Here is a 26314-nt window from a genome sequence, read left to right as displayed (position 1 = left end):
TTAATGGGTATTATGAGCAGGACAGCCTTGAGATTCTGCTCTCTCTGAATTGCAGGCTGGAGACATAACACTTGAAGAAATGAGTAATTAACAGGAAACTTCCTTCTGAACCAATATCCCAACTGTGACATAGACTAGTAAATAAAGAGGGTAAGAGCAATAGCTGATAATCTCATCAAAGTGGTCCTTTAGGTTTTAGTGCTTTGTAGGCAAGAGACTCATTGAGTCAGAGGGGATGTCTTAAGGAGGAATCAGGGAGTTTTCTTCTCCATGTATAGCAGTTGCTTCCTCTAGACAAAGCATTTTTTATGTTTTGGGATTTGCTTTAGCATTACAAATCAAAAGGTTGAGGAATAGGTGAGTGGGAGTGGTAGATGGACAAATGAGTGATGGACATGTATACTTCATGGACTGTATCCCTGTCATAGTGGAAAATTCCATTAACACGTGGTTAGCTGTCCTCAGTGTCTGCCTGTGTTATAAAACGCTGCTGGAAAACATGCATGAAATGGAACAAAATGCCAGCCAGGGAAGGGAGTGAACTGAATACCCTTCCCTGTAGCTGCAGAGATGAAGATAATACATGTGAAACAGAGGGAATGGCAAGTCATGTAAAAGAAGAGATAAAAAGGAATCAGAGATCTTCAGGGCCAGGCTGAGACATTCTTATATAAAATATCTGAGCTGAAAGATGCTGTGAAACAATTACTTCACCATTGTATTTTTAGACCCCGTCATTTTTTCAGACTTACCTTGCTGGAGTCACTGTGACTAAGGCAGAAAAAAAATGCCAAAGTCAATGAGAAAACGGGTTGTCAGAGTTCACAGAGATCTTTCCAAGTCCTTCGCTTTCAAGGACTTTCCTCTGTCTCTGTGTGAGTAAAAATGTGTGTATTTGGCCATGGTGAGCTCAGGCAAATTCTCCATATTGGAATTATGTTAATTGCACAGAGCCAGTGGGTCCTGAACTACAAATGGACGACTGCAGGCATAGCCAACAGAAATGAGGCATGGATTGAAAAGTCATTATGTCTGATTTTCAGAGACATGCAGTTATACCAAAATAACAAAGAGAAATGTCATCACTTGCAACATAACCTTGTGAAAGGAACACATATTATATGAAGGAAAGAGTATCCACTCAGAATTGTGCCAAGCCTTTTGAAAACATAGGGGTACACAGGAACACGGCTGGCACAGCCATTTTTGTTGTGCATTTGGCATATGTTAATAATTTGAATCCAGTTAGAAGTAATTACCTAATAGAAATATAATACTTTTTGTATATCACCAGGATGTCTGGAATTTAATGCCAAACAAATGCTAAAGACAGAAAATAATGGATGAATGGGAAGCAAACACTGGAAACACTAGGATAGAAAATAAAGGGTGTTCAGTTCATTGCTGAAAAAGTCCTGTGCAGATTCGCCACTGATAACAATAATGTGAGAGTCAGACATTGCCAGCTTTGAGAAAAAAAAAAGGTTTAATTCTGGTCTAAGGTGAAAACTTAGGCATGATTTTCCTCATGCTTCATGGTAGACAAGACAAATACTAAACTAAGGTCCTGAAACTGACTGAAGAGTTCTTAGGTTTATAAGGTCGTCCACAGTATATCGAAGGCCTGAATGGAACCTCAGCAGTGAATATATATGGTCAGCAAGGCCATAAAAACCGTGCGCGGCGGCCGAAAGACCACCACGTCCTTGCGCAGTGGCACTGTCGCACCATCAGGGAAAAAAAAGGGCTTCTGCTTTCGCGCCACGACGGCAGAGGGGGAAAGCAGGGAAAAGCGGTCCGGGGGAACCTAGGGCCTGGGGGAATGCGAGCGAGGCGGGCGGAGCTGGGGGCAGAGGCGGAGGCGGGGACCGGCGCGGAGGAAGCAGCCGGGGCCCGGGGAGGTGCCCGCCAGCGGCCACAGGGGCGGAGGCGCGGGCCCGGCCCCGCCCGCCGAGCCCGCCCCTGCTCCCAACCAGGTCGGACCGCAGCGCATAAAGGCTCGGGCCGCGGGCGGCGCTCCTCGCAGCAGCCGCGTCCGCAGGAGCGACAGCCCGTGTGGCACCATGTCTGGCCGGGGCAAGGGCGGCAAGGGGCTCGGCAAGGGCGGCGCCAAGCGCCACCGCAAGGTGCTGCGCGACAACATCCAGGGCATCACCAAGCCGGCCATCCGCCGCCTGGCTCGGCGCGGCGGCGTCAAGCGCATCTCGGGGCTCATCTACGAGGAGACGCGCGGCGTGCTCAAGGTCTTCCTGGAGAACGTGATCCGCGACGCCGTCACCTACACGGAGCACGCCAAGAGGAAGACGGTCACGGCCATGGACGTGGTCTACGCCCTCAAGCGCCAGGGTCGCACCCTCTACGGCTTCGGCGGCTGAAGTCTTGCATTCTCTCAGCGCCACCATATCAAAAGGCTCTTTTCAGAGCCACCCACGTATTCCTTTAAAAGAGCTGTGTTGCTTTGTTTTGATAATTGTTGTATTTGCTGCTAGATGTTTCCCCTGAACACTGCACCTCTCGTCCCTCCCTTTCTCTGTCTTGCTCAGATTAGGTTGGGTTGCTGCTCTTCAGCGGCCTTTTTTGGAAGGGGAAAAAAAACTCAGGCCAAGAGAAGACTTGGGTAACCCTTCCCTATGAAAATTTGAGCAAACAACATGCTTACGTTGTTCACGTTCAGGCCGTTACAACATTCTTTTCCTTATTCCCGGCCTGTGATTTAAAGGCAGCTGCAGATCCAGCTGCAGCGCCTATAGTAAAGTTGTGGACGGGGCTCTTCGCTCTTCCGGTCGCCGCTGCCGCCTGCGGGAGCGCGGGCCCGCGGCCGGGGAGGGTTCGGTGTCCGCGCCGTTTCCAAAAGCCCGCGCAGGCCACGGTTGGCTCCGGGACATTCCGCGCTGCCATCCGCCCGCGCTCGTCCCAGCACAGAGCAGCTCCCTGCGCTCCGGGAGCACAGCGATGCGGCCGATCCCGGCCCAGGACGAAAACGCAGCCCGGCAGAACCGGCCCGGGCTGGCTACAGCAAACACACGCCAAAGCACACATACCAAAGACACACGCAGCCACCCTTCCCTCTGCCCTGGCACCCTGGCCGCAGCATTTCAAGCTCTTTCTCGAGGCTGTGGGTGGCTCTGAAAAGAGCCTTTGGGTTTCGCTTGAGGGCCTCGGACACTTGCGCCGCCCGGCTTACTTGCTCTTGGGTTTGTGACTCTCAGTCTTCTTGGGCAGCAGCACGGCCTGGATGTTGGGCAGCACGCCGCCCTGCGCGATGGTCACCTTGCCCAGCAGCTTGTTGAGCTCCTCGTCGTTGCGGATGGCGAGCTGCAGGTGGCGGGGGATGATGCGCGTCTTCTTGTTGTCGCGGGCCGCGTTGCCCGCCAGCTCCAGGATCTCGGCCGTCAGGTACTCCAGCACGGCCGCCAGGTACACCGGCGCGCCGGCGCCCACGCGCTCCGCGTAGTTGCCCTTGCGCAGCAGCCGGTGCACGCGGCCCACGGGGAACTGCAGCCCGGCCCGCGACGAGCGCGACTTGGCCTTGGCGCGCGCCTTGCCGCCCTGCTTCCCGCGCCCGGACATCTTCCCTCGCTCGCTCGCTCTGCCGACAAACTCCCGCCGACACCGACAAACAGCGCCGCCGTCACGGCCGCCCTGCGGCCTCCGCCTTTTTATCCCCTCCCTTCGCGCGGCCGCCGCCTCCTGATAGGCCGAGGCCTCCTATCGGGGCACGCGCGGCCCAATGGCGCGGCGAATCTCACGCGGACCAATCGCGAGGGCCGCAGCGCCGAAAGGCTCCGCCCCCGCTCTCCATGCGGCCAATGACGAGCCGCGGCGGGCGGGCCTCGGCCCCGCCCACGGCAAGCCTCGCTCCCGCCGCCGCCCGGACCGGCGGGGCCGCGCGGCCCCGGCCCGCACCGTGTTCGCTCTCTCCCGTGTCTCAGTGTGCTTTGAAAGCCGCTGGGCTGCACTGTGCCGATCGGGGGGGCCGAGTCGAGGAAATAAAGAGACAAAGAGAGACAGTGCGGCGGTGTCGGTGAGGGGGAAAAGGGGGACGGAGGGGACACGCACGGACTGACAAGGAAGCAATGCCCTCCCACTTTGTTAGAGGAGCTTTTTTTAAACAGGGGCTCTAAACTTAAAACCTAATCTGAACCTAAACCTTCAGCTACAAGCCATGATTCCTAGCCATGTATCCTTGTTTCATAAATGCTTAATAAATTTACATATCAGTATATTATCAATAAGAACTGAAAGCTCTGAATAGTTCTCATTCTTGGACTGAAATTACTTATTTAATATCCCTTTTAAATTTTCCTATACAGTAGACATTTTCAACTACTTTTTTTTTCCGTTATATTTTGTGTAACTCTGAGATATTTTAGGGCACTGAAATAAAGACACAAATACTTTAAAGGGAATTTTATTGTTACCTCTGCACAAACATCCACTAAAATAAAAGTGAAAACTTCACACTTAAAATTGATAAAATAACTTAATAACCAAGATACAATTATAAGCTTGCATAATCTAAAAAAAGTTTTAAGGCTTCCGTGGTTTAATGCTGAAGTTAAATTTTGTCAGTTAAAAACAATACCAAGCCTGAGAGATTTCGTAAATGGCAATAGCATACATTATAGATTTTTACAAGAGCACAAAGCATTTAGTAAGAACAGAGCCTGAAAAGGGTAGGCGGTATCTGGTAAGGGCGGGAATTTTAAAATTTGAATCCACCAATGAAATTCATCATCTCCCCGTCTGCCTATCAGAGGATGCACCAGTGCTATAAATACTCCCCGAATACACGCAGCTCTCCATTGCTGCTGTTGCTTAGTTCTTGGCTGCTCTCATTCGGAGCCATGGCGCGCACGAAGCAGACGGCGCGGAAGTCGACGGGCGGCAAGGCGCCCCGCAAGCAGCTGGCCACCAAGGCTGCCCGCAAGAGCGCGCCGGCCACGGGCGGCGTCAAGAAGCCGCACCGCTACCGGCCCGGCACGGTGGCGCTGCGCGAGATCCGGCGCTACCAGAAGTCCACGGAGCTGCTGATCCGCAAGCTGCCCTTCCAGCGCCTGGTGCGCGAGATCGCGCAGGACTTCAAGACCGACCTGCGCTTCCAGAGCTCGGCCGTCATGGCGCTGCAGGAGGCCAGCGAGGCCTACCTGGTGGGGCTCTTCGAGGACACCAACCTCTGCGCCATCCACGCCAAGCGCGTCACCATCATGCCCAAGGACATCCAGCTGGCCCGCCGCATCCGCGGAGAGCGCGCCTGAGTCTCCTGCCGCAGCCCTTGCTGGCCAGGCATTGAGGCACCCCGCACAAACCCAAAGGCTCTTTTAAGAGCCACTACATGCCCAATTAAAAGAGCTGTGGCACCGCCTGAAATGTGCACGGTTCAGTGAATGCAGGGAGAAGGGATCGGAATGTAAAGTAGGTATCTATGGATTACTGTGCATCATTAAGGTATATATATAACATCAGTAGAACTGTCATCTAGTCCAAAAAGCGCTTCTGGAGGCACTACACGCACCCTAAATGTATTGTGAGAATAGGTTTTTAACAGAAGGAATACTAGATTCATGAAATAAAAACACAGGAGTATACATCCTAAATAAAAACTCTTCCTAATATTATAAAAGGCGTGTAAGAGTAGAGCTCAGTTTCCTTCATTTCCCATGCAACAGTGCTTAAACCAGTGGAACAGCTCTTTTAACTGGGCATGTTAGTGGCTCTTAAAAGAGCCTTTGGGTTTGTGCGGGGTGCCTCAATGCTTGGCCAGCAAGGGCTGCGGCAGGAGACTCAGGCGCGCTCTCCGCGGATGCGGCGGGCCAGCTGGATGTCCTTGGGCATGATGGTGACGCGCTTGGCGTGGATGGCGCAGAGGTTGGTGTCCTCGAAGAGCCCCACCAGGTAGGCCTCGCTGGCCTCCTGCAGCGCCATGACGGCCGAGCTCTGGAAGCGCAGGTCGGTCTTGAAGTCCTGCGCGATCTCGCGCACCAGGCGCTGGAAGGGCAGCTTGCGGATCAGCAGCTCCGTGGACTTCTGGTAGCGCCGGATCTCGCGCAGCGCCACCGTGCCGGGCCGGTAGCGGTGCGGCTTCTTGACGCCGCCCGTGGCCGGCGCGCTCTTGCGGGCAGCCTTGGTGGCCAGCTGCTTGCGGGGCGCCTTGCCGCCCGTCGACTTCCGCGCCGTCTGCTTCGTGCGCGCCATGGCCCAGCACCCGCACGCAGACGCTCGCGCCCACCACAGCGCACGCTGAGCCTCCGGCTCCGCCGCGCCCCCATTTATAGCCCCGGCCCCGCGCCCGCGCGACACCGCCCGCCCGCCATTGGATGCTTCTCGCGAGCCCGGGAAAAGACCCCGCCTCCGGGGCGGGAAACGCGCCCTGGCCTCGCCCCGCCCCCGCCCCCTTCCAACACCGCCTTGCAAGGCACCGCGGCGGCGGCGGCAGCGCCTCCTTCGCCGAGGGCTCGCGGCTTCTTCCCGCTCAGTAGCCGCGTTCGGTTCAGGGCCGCGGCAGAAAGGCTGAAGGCGCAGGCGGCAGCCGACTTCCCTGGCCCCGCCGAGCTCTCCCGGCTGCCGCCCCGGCCCGCAGGGAGCGCCGCGTCCCTTGCCGGGAGCGCGCCCCGGGGAAGCGCGCGCTCGGGCTGCGGGCCGCGAGCGCCGCCAATCAGCGCCGTGTCGGGAGGGGCGGGAGGCGGCCGGGCCCGCCCGCGGGGAGGCTCCGCGCAGTCCTCACTCAGGTCGGACCGAGCGCGGCAGCGGCGCGGCCCCGGCTCTGCCCGCCCGCCTCCAGCGCCGTCCGCGGCTCGGCGGCGGCGTGTACGGGGCGCGGGGAAAGGGCGCTGGAGAGAGAGGGGCGGACAAAAGCCGGGAAAAAGCTACGCCGGGGAGCCTGTGCTTGGCGCTACCTGTGCGGGGACTGAGTAGGTCGGGGAGAGAACGCGTTCCGCTTTGCTTTCCGTTGTAACCCGCGACAACGTACATTGCAGGACCGGGGATTGGGCATCCACCTTGAAATCCGTTTTGTGAATCAAAAAAAGAAACGAGCACCAGTTGCTCTGAAAGCACCTGTGCTGTCAAGGCTTCCGGTTTACACCATCTTCCTTCACCGTAAATCAGCAGAGAAATACCATGTACCAGCCGTCAGGAATGTGCTTGGGCTGTTTTAATTGGGACACCTCAGACAGCATTTATTTGTTGTCTAACCTGCCGCCCCTACAGTGTACATACAACAAAACAGTCTCCTAGAGCTTTTTAAAGGAATTATGAACGTCCTCGGATCCGTTGAATCAGATGCAGGACATAACGTAAGTTCACTGCAAACACTGCAAATCCTGCTTACCTTTTATTTTACGACACTTTTACACCGCAACTGCACACTACCCTCAGCCAGCCTCCGTAAAAAAAAAGAACAAACAGGACGAGACAGGAACTCGCCACAGAATCAGCTCTTTTACTGAGAAGGTGGGTGGCTCTTAAAAGAGCCTTTGGGTTGAAAGTATGGGACAAAGGACGCAGTAAACGGTCTACTTGGAGCTGGTGTACTTGGTGACAGCCTTGGTGCCCTCGGACACGGCGTGCTTGGCCAGCTCGCCGGGCAGCAGCAGGCGCACGGCCGTCTGGATCTCCCGCGACGTGATGGTGGAGCGCTTGTTGTAGTGCGCCAGGCGCGACGCCTCGCCCGCGATGCGCTCGAAGATGTCGTTGACGAAGGAGTTCATGATGCCCATGGCCTTGGACGAGATGCCCGTGTCGGGGTGCACCTGCTTCAGCACCTTGTACACGTAGATGGAGTAGCTCTCCTTGCGGCTCTTGCGCCGTTTCTTGTCGCCCTTCTTCTGCGTCTTGGTGACGGCTTTCTTGGAACCCTTCTTGGGCGCGGGGGCGGACTTGGCCGGCTCGGGCATGATAGCGAAACCTCTCGCTGCAGCTGCTCTAACAATCTGTCAGACACACAACGAACGACCTGCCCTTCTGAAAGCTCACATTTATAGGGCGTCTATGCAAATTAGGGTTCACGCAGCCTAAGATATTATTGGCTGAGACAAGATTTTGCAATTTTAGCTCTACACCCTTCATCGCCATTGGTCAAATCTGGATCCGCGTTCCTATTGGCTGTTTTAGGCACATCCTTGTTTTAGCCAATCGAAAGTCGTGCCTTCCGCTGAAGAGGTATATAAGGCCGAGGTTGGAACTCGAATTTTTCACTGTTGTTTCTTGACTTCGCTCTTTCGGCTGCAGCCATGTCCGGGCGCGGGAAGCAGGGCGGCAAGGCGCGCGCCAAGGCCAAGTCGCGCTCGTCGCGGGCCGGGCTGCAGTTCCCCGTGGGCCGCGTGCACCGGCTGCTGCGCAAGGGCAACTACGCGGAGCGCGTGGGCGCCGGCGCGCCGGTGTACCTGGCGGCCGTGCTGGAGTACCTGACGGCCGAGATCCTGGAGCTGGCGGGCAACGCGGCCCGCGACAACAAGAAGACGCGCATCATCCCCCGCCACCTGCAGCTCGCCATCCGCAACGACGAGGAGCTCAACAAGCTGCTGGGCAAGGTCACCATCGCGCAGGGCGGCGTGCTGCCCAACATCCAGGCCGTGCTGCTGCCCAAGAAGACCGACAGCCACAAAGCTAAAACCAAGTGAGCGCCGAAGAATAAAGGCTCCCACGTTTAACCGAGAGAAACCCAAAGGCTCTTTTAAGAGCCACCTACAAATTCCGAGAAAGAGCTTGAATTTCATTACGATGGTGGCAGCTCATGTGAAGTTTTGAAGTGCTTGTCTCAGGTATTTCAACTGTCCGTGCCTGACGCAGTTCTGTGCACACAGCACCAGCCCCACGCTGTCTTACTTCGCTTAGGGGCGGGGCTGACAGCAGTTCCAGGAAGCGGGTCAGCCCTTCAGCAACCAATCCCTGCGCCTTGTGGACATTTTGAAATCTACCAAGGCGCTGCTCCCTTCCCCTCACCAATTCAAGTGCCCCTCGAGCTGTTCCCGGACTCACAGCGCATTCACCAGCAGACTGCTGTTCCCCCTCACCCCTCCCCGAAACGGCGGCAGCCACAGCATTTCAGCTCGTTTGCAAAAATGTTGATGGCTCTTAAAAGAGCCGTTGGATTTAAGTACGAAATAAGCCTATTTCCATATGGGGCTTATTTCTTGGGTGCTGCCTTTTTTGCCTTAGCCGCTTTCAGACTGGCTGCCTTGCGCTTCACCACCTTCACCTTAGCCGGGCTCTTCGCTGCTGCCACCGCTTTCCTGGGCCTCACAGCCTTTATCACCTTGGGACTCTTGGCTGCTTTCTTGGCTGCAGGCTTAACTTTCTTGGAGCTCTTTGCTGTCACCACCTTCTTGGCAGCACTGGCAGGCTTCTTAGCCGCCAGCATCTTGGGCTTCATTACTGTATATTTTTAATTCTTTAGAGCCTTTTCTTTTGTTTCTCCGAGTTTCTTGCTGAAGCGGAAAGAGCCAGACGCACCTACACCTCTGGTCTGCACCAGGGTGCCCTTGCTGACGAGGCTCTTGAGCCCCAGCTTGATGCGGCTGTTGTTCTTCTCCACATCGTAGCCGCCGGCGGCCAGCGCCTTCTTGAGCGCGGCGAGGGAGAGCCCCTTGCGCTCCTTGGAGGCGGACACGGCCTTGGTGATCAGCTCGGTGACGCTGGGCCCCGCGGGCTTGCGGGCTTTGGAGCCGCTCGCCGCCTTCTTCGGCTTCTTGGCGGCGGGGTCGGGGCTGGCTCGGACATTGCCGTGTAGCAGGGAGCAGCGGGCAGGGGCGGCCCCGCGGCGCTCCCGTTTATTGCAGCGCGGCGGGCGCTGTTTGGCCCCGCCCGCCCCGCCCCGCCGCCGCCCGGTGCCCCGCGCTCCGTCTTGTGTCTCTTCAGGTGAAATAGAATGTTTTTTTCTATTTTATCTGTCACGATATCGTCCTTTTTCTACATCTGTAAGGCCGTGGGAGCGGCTGTTTTTCGCCTGTTGATGTGTTGTTGGGAAAAGAGTTGGATTTGAGTAGCTTGGGGATAAGAAATCCCGAGTCCTGCCAGCAAACGGACTTGGAGAACGCGAAAGTTTTGTTTTTCTTCGTAAATTAGAAATTCTGCTTTAACGTGAACATGAGTCAGAAAACTCAGTAGTAATCTTCAGAGGGTCCTTTTTACCTTAGATAAGAAAGCAAACTGTTAGACTCTAATTCTTTAAAATAAAACGGTTTCAAAGAGAGTAAGGTAGCACAAAGCTGTGCTGCCACTTCTCCTACCGAGCTTTATACCTCTGGCTGCTGTGAAACACTCAGGCATATTTTTTTCCTTTACATCCAAACATAAAGTTTCCAGATGTTCCACACTTCTATGCATGACGTATGAAACAGCACATACTTTATCCCCCTCAGAATGGGCTACCCTGTTTGAAATCCTTTCCTGTTGTTAACTTAGTGAAAGGCTCTGCAATATCAGTGGAATAATTTGGGACCTGAACACCAAAGATCAAAAAGTTTGTGTTAGACCACAGAGCTTCATGTAAGTCTCTGGTGCACAGAAACAGATCACACTCTAAATGAAACACACAGTGCTAAACCTGTAAAATTCGTTCATATGATTCATTAACATGGATGGAAAAAAATTGACAGATCTTGAGTCTGCAAGAGATGTCAGAGCACCATTCATATTTTGATCTGAAGCTGGAAAGAAAAAACACAATTTTTGCTCACTGCTCTTTTTCCATGTTACAGATCATGTCACAGCAGTTTCTGTACATAAAAGCTTTGGCTGCAGCACGAAGTGAGGCAAAGCTCTTTATGCACGTTGTGGTGACTACCCCATTAGCATGCATATATTCTTACCAGCTACAACTTTGGGTATAGTTTTGTGTCTCTGTCAAGGAGTTCCTAATACGTTTACCTTGAAATTTAATGGCCATCAATAGTTTAGCAGGGTCAGATTGCTGCATTTATTTATACCTCATGTAAACAAACTGCACTTGAATAGTTCAGGTATGATGCTGACCAGTTATTATTAACTTTCCTTTTTCAACAAGATGAACAATCTGTGAGTGGAAAAATACCACCTCACTTCTCTATTTCATTCCACCAAAGAACAGTAAAATGAACCTCTTGAAGATTTTGGAAGACTCTTCATCTTCAATTAATTCACAAAGTCTGATTCAAAAAAAGGTCTTATAGGCACTTTGACATTTTCTAGCATAATTATGGTAAAAAAGACTTTAGGAAAATAAACACATTTTTCTTGCATTTATGTTTTCTTTGTAACTTCTTCTGGCCATCGAGGTCCCCTAGTTGAGGAATTATGATGTTATGATGAGGAAGACAGTGCCAATAAGACAGCAAATTCAGCAAATCTGGATTTGGGCTTTCAAATCATGTTTGAAGTGGGATGGCTGATAGACTAAGGATGGCTTATAGACTAAGGTTCTCTGGAAATTTTACAAAGGCAAGAAAACTTGACTGTATGACATTTACTCCATGTAGTAGTATGGGCCATAAAGAATTGAATAGTGAAATTGTTGACATCCCCTAAAGTTTCCTGCAATCAGGTGGATGACTGCGTGTCTGCTCTGTTCAATCTAGGTCTGGTAGAATCCTTGATGTCCTTTAAAAGCTAAATGTGTTACAGTGTCTAAGCAGCTTTTTGTACTCACCAACTCTTCAATCACCTATGCCAATACTTGTGTTGGGACAGAAGCCTTTCTACCTCCCCCATTCTCGGCAAATCTTATTTTACAAGAGTAATAATGCATCACAATAGCACACTTCCCTCCAGCTTGTAACATAATATTCCCAAGACTGTTTTCATTTACTCACACAGCTGGCACACAGATGTATGTCTAACTCCTGTATAGTGGTGCCAACCACAACAACAACCATCTCCAGAGGAAAAGCTTCTCAGTGTGTACCACAGCAACACTGTGACACATTGTGGTAGTCCTCATCTCACTCCACTTTTGTCTCCACCATTCTCTATCAAATGTTAAATTGAGCAACTTGAGGCTAAATTTTGTAATTATTTTAGGGGTGCCTACTTATTTGGTTTTCCTCTTCTGTTTTTATCCCATTATTCCCCTTCCTTATTTTTACAAAGGTTATTTAATCTCATGACCATTTTATATACAAGCAGTCAAGTCATTTTTATTAGGGGAAGGATGCAGAAGTATAAGAGAATAATCAAGACCTACAAGGAATAGGAATACAGCATCATCTTACAGAGTAGTAAATATACAAAGACTGTGGCTCATAGTTCACCCTCCTCCCCCAAAACCTGCTGTTTCTTGTGTGATTAGCAGCACAAAAACCTGAAATTTTGCACCAGAGATCATTACTCTAGTCATGGTCAAACTTAGTTAAGATATGTGTAGTAGTACATATTTCCCTGCAATGCAGACATAAAAAAGAACAGGTAGGAAGGATTCTTAGTGAGAGAGTTCCCACTTATTATGCATTTAATCCCTCCCTCTTATGCATTTACCATCACAATTCCAGCCAGCTTTGCTACCTCACCTTAGAAGAAGTGAAATCAAGAACAACAGTATCTCAATGGTATTCCAGGCTGTCGGTCTCTGCATGCACTGTCAGTATGGACAGAGATCTCTGGTAGAGTAGCAAGAATGTGCCTGCAAACCCTACAGAACAATTTATTTTTTGCAGGTGCTATCAATGTGAGCCAGCTTGCTCTGCAAGAGAGCAGATCTGAAAGCCCCTTAGAGCACTTCCCAGACAGAATGGAAAGTATAGATTATTATAACCAGTAACAAATGCCCATTAACTTGCAAAAATATACAGTAATCCAAACCAAACTTAGTGTCTGATAGCCAACTAAAAAAATTGCAAAATCAGGATAGCATTCCAATTATTGCATGTCCCTTTTGTGATATTTGGCTCTAGGGAACAAAGCTGAGTAGCCACCTAGATGGCATTAAAAGTCCTAGAAAGAGAATCTTACGAAGGTCCAGTGTTCAGCTGTTTGTACTCATACTGAGGATAATTCTTCTTGAACTCTTTCTCCTATTCCTCTCCTTCCTTATGACTTTTCCACAAGAACACCTAACTGCACTGCATTTCATATTACCATGACTTTCCCAAACATGTAAAGCCCGTCTGTGTTTTGGAGATAGGAGAGCTGAGAGTCATTCACAATTCTTAAAAATACAGTTGCTCGGATCCTCCAATTTTAGTCTGATTCACGTTTTCTACCCTTCTCCTGCTGAGGTGTAAATTCTCAACATTTCCTGTCAGCAGAAAAAAGGTTCAGAGATGATTAATCTAATTTCATTAAAAAACAAACAAACAAACAAAAAAAAAAAAAAAAAAAAAAAAACAAAAAAAAAAAAAACAAAAACCAAAATCTGTTCAAAATGCAATGAATTTGTCTGCTCATTTTAAATTTTAATTTGCCACGAACTTCAGCTCCCTGCCGTACACACAGCGAGGCAAGGCCAAAAAGTCAGCTGCAGGTGGGATCAGTATCAGGCCTGGAGAGGGGCTCTGGGCTCAGCCCCAGCTCCAGGCATTGGATGCTCCCTGGGGCAGTGGGACCATGGCCAGGCAGGGCTGTGGGGAACTTGAGACTGGCCCTATTTCTTTGTTGCTGGGATAGGGGCTGATGGCTCTGGGGGGGGCAGGAATGGGCTCCTGGGACCAGAATAGGGTTGAGGGAGCCCCAGGAAATGCTGGGCAGGGATGGCAGGGCTGGTGGTGCCCTGACAGTACCCCTCCTTGATGAAGCAGTGACTGTAAAAGGCTCTCAAAGCTACTGGTTCAGCAGCTCTGTAGATCCAGACAACAGGGAGCACTTTTGGCCAAGTTGCACGCAGATGTTTGATTACAGTCCTAGTGGAGAGAGAAGCAGATTTCAGTTATAATAAAACCCTACTGCCACTTGCACTTATCATTGACACTGGATGTACTCACCAGGTTTAGGTTCAGGACGGCCTGGAACAACAGTTCCTGCACCTCAGTTTGGTAATTCCAAACTCTTCTGCCATCAAACACATAAAAATGTGGGAATGACTTGGCTGACCTTTTGTAGGGCCCAGAGCAGCCAGTTGCATCTGAAACACACTTTCACCTTCATTTCAGCACCCTCACAAGGAAACATCTCAAAAGGCTTTGGACTAAGAGCAGCCAGCTTCAGTTTCCAAAACATCCTTCTAAAACAATAGCATTTCCATCCCATGTAACAGTCACAAAACCCAAAGGGAACAGTAGAAAGAGCAGTTTGTTCCATCTTTCAGCTGCTATCTGGAGAAAATCCTGACCCAGTTTTGGTTTGGGTGGCAATGTACACATCTCCCTGCCAACTCCAGGTGGGGACTTGCATCTTTTCCCATCTCACTCTGAACCACAACATTCACATCACTTAGGCAGTTTTATTTCCTCTGAGACAGTTGGTCTTAAACTTCTGGTTGACTGCAGCCCTTGGGGTTCACCGGCTCCCCTTTGGTGCCCACCCTGGTCAGGCAGAGAACAACAACTTGCAACTCCTCCACTTTCTGCAGAGAAGCCAGGAAGATGAGCTATTACCTCATAAAAACAAGCTCATAATAGCTCAGAAGAGGTGGACAAGAATCCTTGAGGGAGAAGAGGTTGCCCCCTCCTGCCCCTATGTTGCTGGAAGGCAGGGATTGAAGATGATGTTCCCAGCACTTTTCTAGAGGACGCTGGGCTGCAGAGCCAGCAAAGGAAAGGAGCAGCATGGCGTAGATGTCCAGCAGCTGAAATGCTGCCCTGAGCTAAGAGCAAAAGTAGCTGCTGCTATCACTGCACCTGTGAAGATGGGAAATGTATGAATTTGGGCAAGCAGGCATCTTCAGAGATGAGCTAGAGGAGGAGGAATACTTCTGGTGGGTTGTTTCACTGCCTTATTTTTCAGCACAGTAAGGTCTGTTATGTAAAGTGCTTAGTTGTGGGATCCTGAATAAATCCGTGTCTCTTGTTCCTTTTCCACTAACTCTTCTGGCAGTTTTGAACTGATGAACAGATTCTAAATTTTCTTTTAATTTCTTGCATGAAGCAATATTCTTTCCTTATTGCTGACATCTATTCAAATGAGGATTCCTATGACAGCTGTCCAATCACTTCCATATTAATAATCTAAAAAAAAAAAACCATTTTGTTCCAGAAGCCTTACAAGGAAATATTCTTATTGGCTTACAGAAACCTTTTCTTTTCCAAGAAATATAAAAAGAAGAATGCAGTATGATATATCCTTAAACATGGGAAAGTCTCAACCATCAAAGGCCCAGAACAAGGGAATTTAAAATCATTACCTGATCAGTATTATAAAAGCTGTGTCAGGTCAGAAGGTAGCTTCAGGGAGCAAACATTCATCTGAAATGAAGGCCACCTCCATTCACCATTTGTTCTGCCCAGGAGGCAATGAGCAAACCATTGGTTTCCTCCCTGCCTCTGTTTCCCTATGTACCAGGTGAGAACAGGAACCTCCAAAGATCATTGAAAATACTGCAGAACAGCAATGAAATGAATTGTCTGTAGCTCCATGTCGATAATCAGAAGTTCTGGATACAAACTGATGTGATTTTTGAGTATACATCAGGAAATGCGTCAGCCACCATATGCTTTCCAAAATATAAAAAGTGCTGAGAAGTAGGCGGCCTGATTATCAATGCCTACTTGCAACCTACTGTGCTATGGAGGAAAAGATTCCTGCTGAGGAGCAGATTTTAGGGAAAGAGACTACTGTTTTCTAGGCTCTCTCATGACCACTCGCTGTAGGAAGAAGACCTGCCTACAGAATGGCTGGAGAAGGAAGAGTTTCAGGTGCAATGATTGGTGCGTGCTAAAGCTAAAGGATGAAGGATGCTCACCTTCAGACATCACTGTAAAGAGGCACGAAGTACAGCAATATATTTGCTTTTTGAGATCCAACACAGCTCCCTGACTGCACCAGGTTCAAGGAAGGGCTGACTGGAAGAGAACATATTCACCCTTTTTGCCCAGTTCCAGTTCTCCAAGTCTGCAGAGCTGCTTCAAGTGTGAAAACATTTTTCTAGAGCTATACCAGCTCACTACAAAATGTTATCATCTGATCTGAACAATTGCTAGATGTCTGATGTGCTGCAAATATAAAATAATTTATATACCAGCATAGAGGGGAGCCCTAGGATACTACAAGAGATATTAGTCAAAATCTGATTTTAGTATGAAGAATGCAATTTGTCCTTAAAGCAGAGTTCACAAACACTTTTTAAAGCAGGTTTGTCAAATACAGAGACTTGATTCGTGATGGACATAAAGGCCATCCCAACAGCCATATATCTCCTGCTGAATACTGAGTTAAGTACGGATGCAAGCAGTGGTACCTGTATGACAAATATTTAGGAGGTAAGGAAGGCCACACTGCATGCTCATAGCCAGATGCCCATTTCTCTTTGGATCTAGATGAGATCCATCCCTCTTGTGCAAGTGTTTTGTAGCTCAGAAGTGTTCCCAAGCCTTGCTGGTGTCAACAGGGTCAAAATGTACCTGAAAAATCCATGAGGGAGAAGGGGCTCTTATCAGAGGGCACAGGCAGGGATGCACCACTGCCACACACAGTCTTCCACAACAGCATCTCCTGCTCACACTGCAGGACAGCAAGGGCTGGGTTGAGGGACCATCTCTGGCCCAGAGCAGGGACTTTGGGACAGGATATTTGAAATTGGAACATAAACCTAGCAAACCTGTGGGATATTGAATGAGGCAGGAAAAGGCTAAAGAACTGCTGTCTATAATTTGTCACATATTATAGAGCAGGTGCCTGGAAAAGATGGTCTGAAGGAGCTTTTGGGACTGACTTTTCTTCTGTCTCTAGAGGGAGCTTCAGAGTGTGAATAAACTGACTGCGTATGAACCTCTACAGGGGGCTGAAATTAGGTGAGATGCATCTCTATCTGAAGTTCAAAGTAACAGCTTTTAACTTTTCCTGGGCTTCTTCAGGCCTCTGTGTCTCTGTCATGTTTCTATTGTGCCAGATGGGAGGGTTAGTCGATGTAACACAGTAGCTTTTGAGGTTCCAAGGCAATCTCAGCCACAATTTGACAAAGCAGTCAAGATTTCAAAGACACTGACTTCTTGAAAGTTTTATAAAAATAAGTAGATTATGTAGGTGAGAAGAACCCAGACTCCCTTCTTTCAAGAGAAATGTTGCCTTGTGAACTCAGCCATCAAGAAGTCTATTGGAAAAGAGACACGAGAAACCAGGTTACCTAGTTTCTACTTTTTACCAACCTAAGAGGTTTCTTTGTGTTTCTGGAAAATATGTTGAACAATTCTCTATTTTCTATAGTCCTGGAGGGGATGGGTAGCCAGACTTGCTCTGGTGTGGTGCTGCTGCTGCCACCGCTAAGAGGGTGAACAGAGGGTGAACAGCGTTCACCAACAGTGCTGGTGTCAGCAGAGCCCGTGTGTGGCTGCACTGAATTATGTCAGCTGTGCCACGGCCAGGGCTGGAGGCTCACGAGCTGAGTGAGGAGCTGCTCCTTTGTGCATCAGAATCTTATGCACACAGCCTGCACTGAAACATGTCATTAAAGCTGGCAAATGGCAGCACAAACTGCTCTGTTAAAATGCATTGCAGGAATTCATTCTCCACATCCAAATAAATACTTGATCTCTGCAAATGCTGCTAACAGTGTTTTGACAAGGCAATTTAGGATGGTATTTTTGTTACATGAATGTTCACTCCCAAAGCAGGCACAGTCAGTGCACTTGGCTAATTTTCTGCTTAAATGGAACAAAAAAGATGTGTCCTCATCCCATAGGCTTTCCTGTTCCCCCCACCCTGCTCTGCTCTTTGCAGCTTTCTTCAAACCCAGCTGAGGACCCACATACACCGGCGACCAGAGCCCAGAACAGCCTGTCACATCCTGGAATGCTTTTAAAAACTAATTTGGATCTGCTGGTAAGATTACTAAAAGCTGATATAGCCCTTTTGTTCCAATTTGCTTTCTTTGTTTTAGTTTTGGTCTATTCTAGTTTCTACTGATTCTGAATTAATATCTTGCTGTGAAAAATTAAGATTTGTCTTTGATACAACTGAAAAATAAAATAAAAGAAAAAAAAAAGCTTTTAGCTCTAGTAGTTAAAGTTGAAAGAACCAAGTATGGCAGAAATCTTCTGTTAAAAAATGGTAAGTGTAAATTTACTCAATTTTCTCAGTTATTTGATCAAAACAATGTTAGTAAAGGAAGTATTTATTTGAAACTCCAGCTTCAAATGTTACACATTTGCATTTAAATGTTACATCACAGTAGCTGCAAACAGCTTCAGATCAGACACTTCTGCCATACATCCCTTCTGCTGGAGAGACCAGGAGCATAAAAACCAGTTCTTTTTGCCAAAATCCCCTGAAAGGAAGAGAGCTGAGGCAATAAAACATCCTTCCTTCCCTTTTCTGGTCACCTGCTCCCACAGAGTGCCCTCAGGCATTTCAAGAGGATGTGGCTAGATGGGAAAGGGTGGAGCAGAGGTACCATTTTTGGCCAGGGTCACTGTGAAACACCTGCTGTGCTCCTTCCACCATCAAGCCCAAGCATTTTGCAGGTCACCAACAAAGAGGCAGCAGTGTACAGCAGGCAATATGGTCAGGGCTCCACCAGCTTGCAGAACTGCCCAGTGAAGGCCAGACCTACTCCACACATCTGGAGATCCCTGATAAGCTAAGATTCACTCCAAGCAGGCTCCTGGAACCTACTTGGTGACCCAGCAGATGTACTTACATCTGGGCAAGTGCACTAATGGCACTAGAAGCCTTTCAGTCCTTAGCAGGTGCTGAGAGAAGACACTTTTCTCCCATCCAGCTCCCATTCCCACCTGCTCACCTTTACTGGAGCTGGTCTTTCTAATTATCGGTGCAAGAGAAGACCAGCTGTTTCACCAGAGGGATGTTTGTGAGAATGTCAGCAGGGACCAGAACCAATAGCAAAATGCTGTGGTAGGGCCACTTGCTAGGAAATAGCGTTTCTTTTTATAATACACATCTCTTCTCTAAAATCACATTGACATCTGTAGCTCCTCACATGAAGTCCATACTTTCTGGGTATGCACCTTATTAAAGGGGTGGATTATGGGGAAATATTCTCTTTAAATGGTGAAGGAGCCCAGGGATGATTCCTGTGAGGAATCATCCTTGGCTGAGACCAACATCTGATCTTGAGTGAAGTGCAGATCTTTCAGTGGACATGAAAGTCTGTGTGGGAATAGTCTAAGAAAAATGAATTGTCTCTTCTGCACCCTAATCAGGTCCTTGCCCACAGACTAAGCATTACAGGAATTTTTGACAATATTTTGCAGCTAAGTATATTGAAAGAAGACAACTGGGAAAAGGAGAGCATCCAAAACTCTGTCATCATCTTCGGCTCATTCTTGACCCTTTTTTTCCTTTTCTTTGTTATTTCACTTTTACCAAAACTCGCTGTCCTAACAAGGACATATCTGCAGGCACAAATTCTAACACAGATGCAGTCACACGAATAAAAGTGCCCTATTCTATTCGGGAATGTGAGAAAAGACCTCTCTATCAACTGCAAACCCTTGCCAAGGCAGATGGGCTCCAATTCAAGCAGACGCTTGCTAAAACAAAGGGAAGGGCTAAAGCACAGTTTCCTTCAGTGTCAAAGCTCACCTTCCTGTTAACGTGCAGTATGTACAGATTGTAACAGACCAGGACTGCATATTTTACTTCAAAACAGTGTTTTCTCTTTTCATGTCTGCGACAGGTTGAAATAACTCTCCCATGCTATTTATTTTTTCATTCACATTTCATCTCCTGTAGGTCCACCCCTGAGAAAACATTTGGCATACTATTTCACACCTATTTTTACATAATTGAAAACTAAGTTGCTGTTGAAATGAATAATCCTAGCCTTCTCCTCTCCCTGCCTGCTTCTTCTCAGTCTCAGCCCTTTTTAAGGTCAGCTCCAGCAATTGTGTGGCTACACATCCCCAAATTCAACTGGAAAGCCTCACCACTCAGTGACAGCTAGATTGCTTTCAGATTAGCTAGGTCAGGGGCAAAATCAGAGCTTCCCTCTCAACAAATAGTCCTGAAGAACAAGAATCCACCAAACAAGAAACTAGATGCCCCATCTTCAAGCACAGCTCGAAAGAAGTGTCCCCACGACCACAGGCCCTGTGTCAATAATGACACATGTCACTTTGGACTACCACTGAGTGCCATCAAAAGTTATTTTTCCTGATCCCATCAAAAGACTCTTTGATTAAAACTGGCCGTGGTTCAGCATGGCAGTGCCAGGAGTGGCACTTAGGCTGTTCTTACCCAACACCTTAATCAATTCTTCCCTCTGGCCACATCTGTATGGCACAACTGCCAGGCAACAGCAGGCAGCAGAACAGGGGATCCAAATGATCCTTTCTTTCTGATTACTGATTGCTGGGCAGGCATCTCAGGAAAACAAGAGGGCTGTTTCTCAACCATTGTGGTGCTTGTGGTTAATAAACAGAGTAAAACCATAGGGTAATCACTCCTTTTGCATCATATTTTTATGTACTGGGAAGGAGAAGGGATGGGAATTCAGAGCAATGATCTTGCTGTGGGGCTGCTTCCCTTTTATGGATTTTCCCAAAGAGCTGGGATTTTAAAAGTACACTGGCCTTGAATGGAGTAGTTGGCTGGCTGATAGGTCCCCTGGCTCTAGATGTGTAGTGGAGGGAAACTTAAGTCATCAAACAATTGGCAGCTCCAGCACAGAGTAAAGTCAGTTGCTATTTCAGGGAAAGGAAAGGCAACTGTTCCCTGCAGGGAATGTCTGCACTACCTCAGAGCCAGGAATAGGCTGCGATTTTTAAACCTTTTTTCCACCCTACACTTCAGGAAAAGTGAACACACAATGTTCATTCGCAGGAATCGTTTCCTGAACGTGATGTGTGCTCACTGTCCCACAGGTCACTTTCCAGTGTGTCATATCCTTCTGCACAAGAGAGAACAGGAAATGGCAAACTCCCAGTATGAGGCAAAGCATTCCCATCGCAGCAATTGGTCCGCAGGAGCTATAAATTGGTCTCGTCCAGAAACAGAACAAAATTTGTCTTCTGGGAGGGTAGCTGGAAACTGAAGGTAAGTTTGAACCAGTAATTTTTTTAGTGTCTCTGAGTACTCTATTAGGAAAGTTTTTGCAGGGTTTGGACTGATGTATACCTTTAGTGCTGGGGAGATTTTTCTCTAAGAGCAGGAGTTGGGTTTTTTTTTCCTTTCTGCTGGCATTAATCAATGTGAAAAGATTTGCATCACTACATGGCCTATGCTATACAATGAATGATTGTTCTAATAATTCAGTGAGAGAGTTGCTGTTATTATCAGTGAGTAAATCTTCAGAACAAATTGTTAAGAGGCTACAGGAATTGACATATTTAATGATCATCATATTGATCTGTTGTTAAGTTACTGGTGATATGCTCATTGTCCATTTCAATGCTGGTATCCATTTAGATTGGTGTTAGTCCTTGTCCTTCCAGCTTTATTTCTAATGATAGTGTAAAAATAATAGGACACAGGCTCCATTTAAGAGAAGCACAATGTACTAAGTGATTCAAATGACCCAAGGGCACCAAGAGAGACTGGGGTCATTTTCTGAAGGGCATGGGGGGTGTCTTAAAGGTGTGAGATTAATTAGGACAAGCCAGCAGAAGGGAGAAAGATTGCAGGGAGAATTATTTATGAATGCACTTCCGGATGGAAAGACTATGGTACAAAGTTTTCTCCTGAAACATGAGGATTCTGCAGAATGAAGCCCCAGGATCCTAACTACATAGTGTGACTTTATGAGGGACCAGGCTCCTTCAGTTCCCACAGTACAGAAGACTTAGAAGTGAAAAGGTGCCTGCAGCAATGAATAGTTTTGCTCAGTTGGCTTAGTGACAGGGTTTTTCTGCTACAGAGACTCCTTCTGGCTGTGAGGGCATTATGGGCTCCAAACAGCTTCTCAGCTCTATGGCTGGACCTTGCTAGTTGCAGAGGCAGCACAGCTGTGTGCACAATGCAGTGTTGTGAAGCACAGAGACTCTGCTTCCTCCAGACAATCAGCTACACCACTCCTGTTGGCTCTGTTGCCTCAGCTTCCCTGTAAGCAGGATTGAAGTTGCTGGCTTCCTCTGTAGAGCATTTTGCAGCCCTAGAGCAACCTGAAAATATTGATTGGAACATTTCCTTCTGCACTTGTGGCAATGAAGAGAGACAGCAAACAGAGATTGTCTAGCACAGAAACACCAAAGATTAATCTTCTAGAAGTGAAGCCTCTCCTGCTATCTTGCAAGGGGAGGTTTTCCAGACCCAGCAGTTTTCAAGCCTTTTCTATTCACAGGCCTCTGTATTTCCCCTGTTTCCCCATCTGCCAGGGAGTGCACACTAAAAATGGGCCTGCTTTTCTGATGTGCTCTTCACAATTCACTTAAACAAGGTTCAGAGGCCTCCCTGCCACTGTAACTGGGTACTTATGACCACAGGTTGGACTAAGCACCACAGAACAATAGTTCCCATCTTTGTTCATACACTGGACACCAGGTTAAAATAGGGAAAAAAATGCTGCAGGGCCTTGAGTTGCTGAAGTTTAAAGAAAGGAAGGATGTCCACAATACCCGTCCAAGGCATTAATAAGCTCCTCACCTCCTATATGGAAAATCCAGTCATAGACTCCACTCAGCAGCTTCCCTCTGTCCTCCTTTAATAGGAAATCACCCCTAAACAAAGACCTGGGATGGTGGCTTTCACCTCCTTGGAGTCTGACCTTTCTTGCGAAAGATGTCCTTCTATATTGCAGATCTTCTGAATCCCACCAGGGAGACAAAAGATTAGTTCTGGCAGCATTGGTCTTCTGGGCACTGAGTCACCTAATCTCAGGGGAATTTCTGTCCCTATGGTTTCAAAAGACCTTTTGTGTCTTCACAGAGATAATGGTAACAGCACCTCTGACCCCAGTCTAAGGATATTTTAGTCTTTGCAGGGACTAAGAAAACATTTTAACATTTTGCTGTCTGAAAGTTACAATGCAATATGTAATTAAATGTACACATTCATATGGGTATGTGTGTGCATGTGAGTGTACATGTGTGTGCATATGGAAAACCCTTCTTGTAGATGGGTTGAAGCAACAAAACTTTGGCTGGATGCCATCCCTGAAATGGCGGTCCAGGATGAGCATGTCTTGTGGGGCTTTTTTACATAAATCCCAACCCAGACTTTTCTTTCTCTGGACAGAAGCCATGGAGAGGAACAGTGCTGCCTTTCCGCAGACACCAGACCCCACGCACCACTTCCACGCAGCCCTGCTGGATCAGAGACGGAGGCTGCGTGGCCAAATTGCTCACCTTCACAAGGCAGCTCGGAAACTCAACAAGCTCTGCAAGAGGTCCCTGATTGCCAATGTCAGCGGGAGCACCCTGACCGCTGCCGGAGCAGTCACAGCCATCCTGGGGCTGTCCCTGAGCCCGGCGACGCTGGGAGCCTCTCTGCTGGCGTCGGCTGTGGGTCTGGGCCTGGCCACGGCAGGGGGGGCCGTCAGTATCACTTCCGACCTCTCCTTAGTGCTCTGCAATTCCCGGGAGGTGAGGAAGGTGCAGGAAATTGCAATGACTTGTCGGAAACAGATGAGGGAAATACTCGGCTGCCTGGAGTTCCTTCGCCGGGGGCAGGGCCCAGGTGACCCTACACTGCGCCAGTCAGAGAAGAGGGCATCCATCTCGCTCTACAACTCCGTCTGCTTCGTGGTCTTCTGCGGCTCCCACAGCTTCCTCGTGCCTGAATACACAAAGGAGGTCACTAAAGTAAGCCAGGCTGTGCTGAAGGCCAAAATCCAGAAGTTGGCTGACAACCTCGAGACCTGCACCAGGGCAATGGATGAAGTCTGTGATCTTCTTGAGTCCAGAACAGAGCTTTCCCCATGTACTAGGAGACTCAGCTTGGGTGCTAAAACCACTGCTGAGATCCTGAGACCGTCCAGCTGAAACAGTGTTTGGCCCATATTAAAACTGGGTTTGGAGACATTTCATTATTAACTGTGACCATTAGCACTGCTTCCTGTTGTTTTACAGTTCACGGTGCTGATGCCATGAGGCAGACATTCTGCAGACCTCTTTTTCCCCAGCCATCTCCACTGCTCTGCTTCATCAAGGCAGCAAAAAGAAGTAGGTCAGGAGGTGGATGAAATACCTGATGCTGACTGAGCCTGGTTTGTAAACAACTTATGAATCTGTGTGTGGTACAAGGGCTGGAGTACCCTAAAAAAGCCAGCAGCTGCCAATTTCCAGTAAAGTACAATCCCATTACCAAGGTACATCTGGAAAGGCTGTAGAAAGAAGCAGCTCCAGATATGACAGACTGTATGGATAGTTCACCATCCCAGGGTGAAATAGCAGGGCCAGAATTTATCCATTTTGGAGAAACCTCTCCAGTCTGAGAACTGTGATGTTTGTGTTCTATTTATTTACATAGAATGATTTTAAGTTTATGATATTGTATATAAGAGTGTGTGTGTGTATATATATATATATGTTTTGGTTTTTTTAAGGAGGCCTCTGTTCCAAAGGAAAACTGTTGTTTTTTAGAGTAAAAGCAAGTCTGTAGCATGTGAGAGCAAGTTACCTGTTATTTTGCTGTGAGGGAGGGCAAATCCCTGTAGGAAAAGGAAAGCATGACCTGAATGCTGATAGTAATAAAATAGGTGAAACACAGTCAAACAGTGACAATAGATTTTAGGAGCCAAAACAGAGAGAAGAGTGACCCTGGGACCAGAGTCTGCCTCAGGGCATTGGTGGAAGGAAGCAGTTATATCTCCTGCAGCAGGAAGGGAAGGGTAGGTTGGTGTTACTGGTCTGAGCTGGAGCCCCGCCGTGATGGGAGCACACCTGAGAGGTGGAGGTGCCACTCTCCATGCAGTCAAGCAGCCTGTGAGACCCACAGTGGATCATCTGTGAGAGGGGAGGCAGCATGCATGGAAAGCTACACGTACTCCTAGCAATGCTTCCCATGGAAGGCTTCATATTAGTGAAATACATGCGGGTACTAATATTCAGGAGGGGTAGAGAGGAGTAGGATGATTCAGTGGCAGAGCCCCTACAAAGCAGGAGCAAGGACTGGGACCCTGTTTCAAGTGACTGTTCTGCTAAATATGCCCTTTGTGATTTTGAGCCATCAGTACCTCAATTCCCTGTCTAAAAACAGGGATAGTAGCACTTCCCTACCTCACAAGGATGTGTCTGGGATCATCCCACTCAGAAGTGCCCAAGTATGGTGATGATGGGGATCATGTCAGTACCTGAAAGAGGTACAAGGAAAAGACCCCGAAACTAGCTTGAGGTGACTAGAAGAGTTAATGCAGAGGTAACTCCCTCCACAAGCATGCCCCAGTGGATAAGGGAAACGTCCCTGCACAGGCACAAATCCAAATGATCAGAAAAACCTATTCTGTAATTCTGTAACACTGACCAAATTCTTAGGGAGGGCAGCACTCTATGTCACAAAGCTTGAATCCTTGTCCTTTTTGTCTCTTCTTTTCATGATATCAACATTTGTTTTAATATGTTATAGGAAGAATAAAAGCTCTGGTTCCCCAGAGTGGGACTCATGCTTTTGATACCCATGCCTGTTTGAACAGAAATGAACAAGTACACTGCTGATTTGAATAAATGAATATGAAGCACTTTTGTGTCAGTGTCTCTCTGCACTCCTGGAGGTGATGTGCTTGTACACATTGTCCATCTTGTCTCATTATGCACCCTTTCTGAAATAGCTGACATTATATCTGCACTAAAATTCATCTGCTGGGGATGCTCTCACCCTGCCCCTGCTAAGGACTGTAACATGCAGTAGAGCTAGAACCATATTTGTTTAAAGCCAAGTTTAAAAGCCTTGGAGTGACAATTTCTAAATCCAGTATAATCTGCAGTGTCCTGTGCTGAAAAGCACAAAAAAGGAATTACTACTTTGAAGTTGTATATTTATTTTATCATGCATGAATGCTCCCAACAACAGTTTAGGACAGGAGAAAACTTTCATTCAAATACCTCTATTGACAGTAGGGAATTACACAAACTGGAATTTCACCAGAATAGAATTGCTGCACCCTGCTCCCCAATAAAACAGCACCCTATTATGTGGGCAAGGAGTTCAGTAAAGAATCACAAGCAGTGACTTCCTGTCACATCCCTGACTCCATTTCCTGAGGCATCCTAGTGACCCTTACAGGGGTTCATGTCTATGTGCTGGCCAGGCTTAACCTTTAGCACTAACGATCAACAGCAAGCTGATGGCTCAGACTGCTGTAATTTTTGAAACATATGGTAACAACGAGCATCTACACAGGGTGGGTTTGGGGCTTTTT

At 48.2% G+C, this 26314-nt stretch overlaps 8 protein-coding genes and 1 pseudogene across 8 annotated transcripts in view; 4 read left to right on the top strand and 5 right to left on the bottom strand.

The window, feature by feature from the left end:
* LOC137474726 (histone H4) overlaps positions 1–19647 on the bottom strand; it is a 55701-nt gene extending 36054 nt beyond the window's left edge. The window contains exon 1 of the mRNA XM_068191542.1: positions 19641–19647. The gene's annotated coding sequence lies outside the window, so the exon portion shown is untranslated. The remainder of the gene's footprint in view (positions 1–19640) is intronic.
* On the top strand, positions 2001–2375 carry LOC137474728 (histone H4). Its single transcript, XM_068191545.1, has one exon. It carries the CDS (start codon positions 2064–2066, stop codon positions 2373–2375), a length of 312 nt encoding a protein of 103 aa, XP_068047646.1. The 5' UTR covers positions 2001–2063.
* On the bottom strand, positions 2060–3653 carry LOC137474717 (histone H2A type 2-C-like). The gene has a single exon (XM_068191531.1). The coding sequence runs from the start codon at positions 3568–3570 to the stop codon at positions 3181–3183; it is 390 nt and encodes a 129-aa protein (XP_068047632.1). The 5' UTR covers positions 3571–3653; the 3' UTR covers positions 2060–3180.
* On the bottom strand, positions 2060–10888 carry LOC137474913 (histone H1.11L-like; annotated as a pseudogene).
* LOC137474713 (histone H3-like) lies at positions 4438–5289 on the top strand. Its single transcript, XM_068191526.1, has one exon. It carries the CDS (start codon positions 4725–4727, stop codon positions 5256–5258), a length of 534 nt encoding a protein of 177 aa, XP_068047627.1. The 5' UTR covers positions 4438–4724; the 3' UTR covers positions 5259–5289.
* LOC137474714 (histone H3) lies at positions 5753–6246 on the bottom strand. Its single transcript, XM_068191527.1, has one exon. The coding sequence runs from the start codon at positions 6193–6195 to the stop codon at positions 5785–5787; it is 411 nt and encodes a 136-aa protein (XP_068047628.1). The 5' UTR covers positions 6196–6246; the 3' UTR covers positions 5753–5784.
* Positions 7418–7932, bottom strand: LOC137474725 (histone H2B 5). Its single transcript, XM_068191541.1, has one exon. The coding sequence runs from the start codon at positions 7893–7895 to the stop codon at positions 7515–7517; it is 381 nt and encodes a 126-aa protein (XP_068047642.1). The 5' UTR covers positions 7896–7932; the 3' UTR covers positions 7418–7514.
* Positions 8204–8644, top strand: LOC137474722 (histone H2A-like). Its single transcript, XM_068191538.1, has one exon. The coding sequence runs from the start codon at positions 8232–8234 to the stop codon at positions 8619–8621; it is 390 nt and encodes a 129-aa protein (XP_068047639.1). The 5' UTR covers positions 8204–8231; the 3' UTR covers positions 8622–8644.
* Positions 19648–20761: 1114 nt separating the features above from the next.
* On the top strand, positions 20762–24797 carry APOLD1 (apolipoprotein L domain containing 1). The gene is made up of 2 exons (XM_068191522.1): positions 20762–21057; positions 23194–24797. The coding sequence occupies exon 2, from the start codon at positions 23199–23201 to the stop codon at positions 23937–23939; it is 741 nt and encodes a 246-aa protein (XP_068047623.1). The 5' UTR covers positions 20762–21057; positions 23194–23198; the 3' UTR covers positions 23940–24797.
* Positions 24798–26314: the final 1517 nt, after the last annotated feature.

This window comes from Anomalospiza imberbis, chromosome 5, assembly GCF_031753505.1.
Source record: "Anomalospiza imberbis isolate Cuckoo-Finch-1a 21T00152 chromosome 5, ASM3175350v1, whole genome shotgun sequence".
Classification (NCBI taxonomy): domain Eukaryota; kingdom Metazoa; phylum Chordata; class Aves; order Passeriformes; family Viduidae; genus Anomalospiza; species Anomalospiza imberbis.
This window is presented reverse-complemented; position numbering and strand designations above follow the sequence as displayed.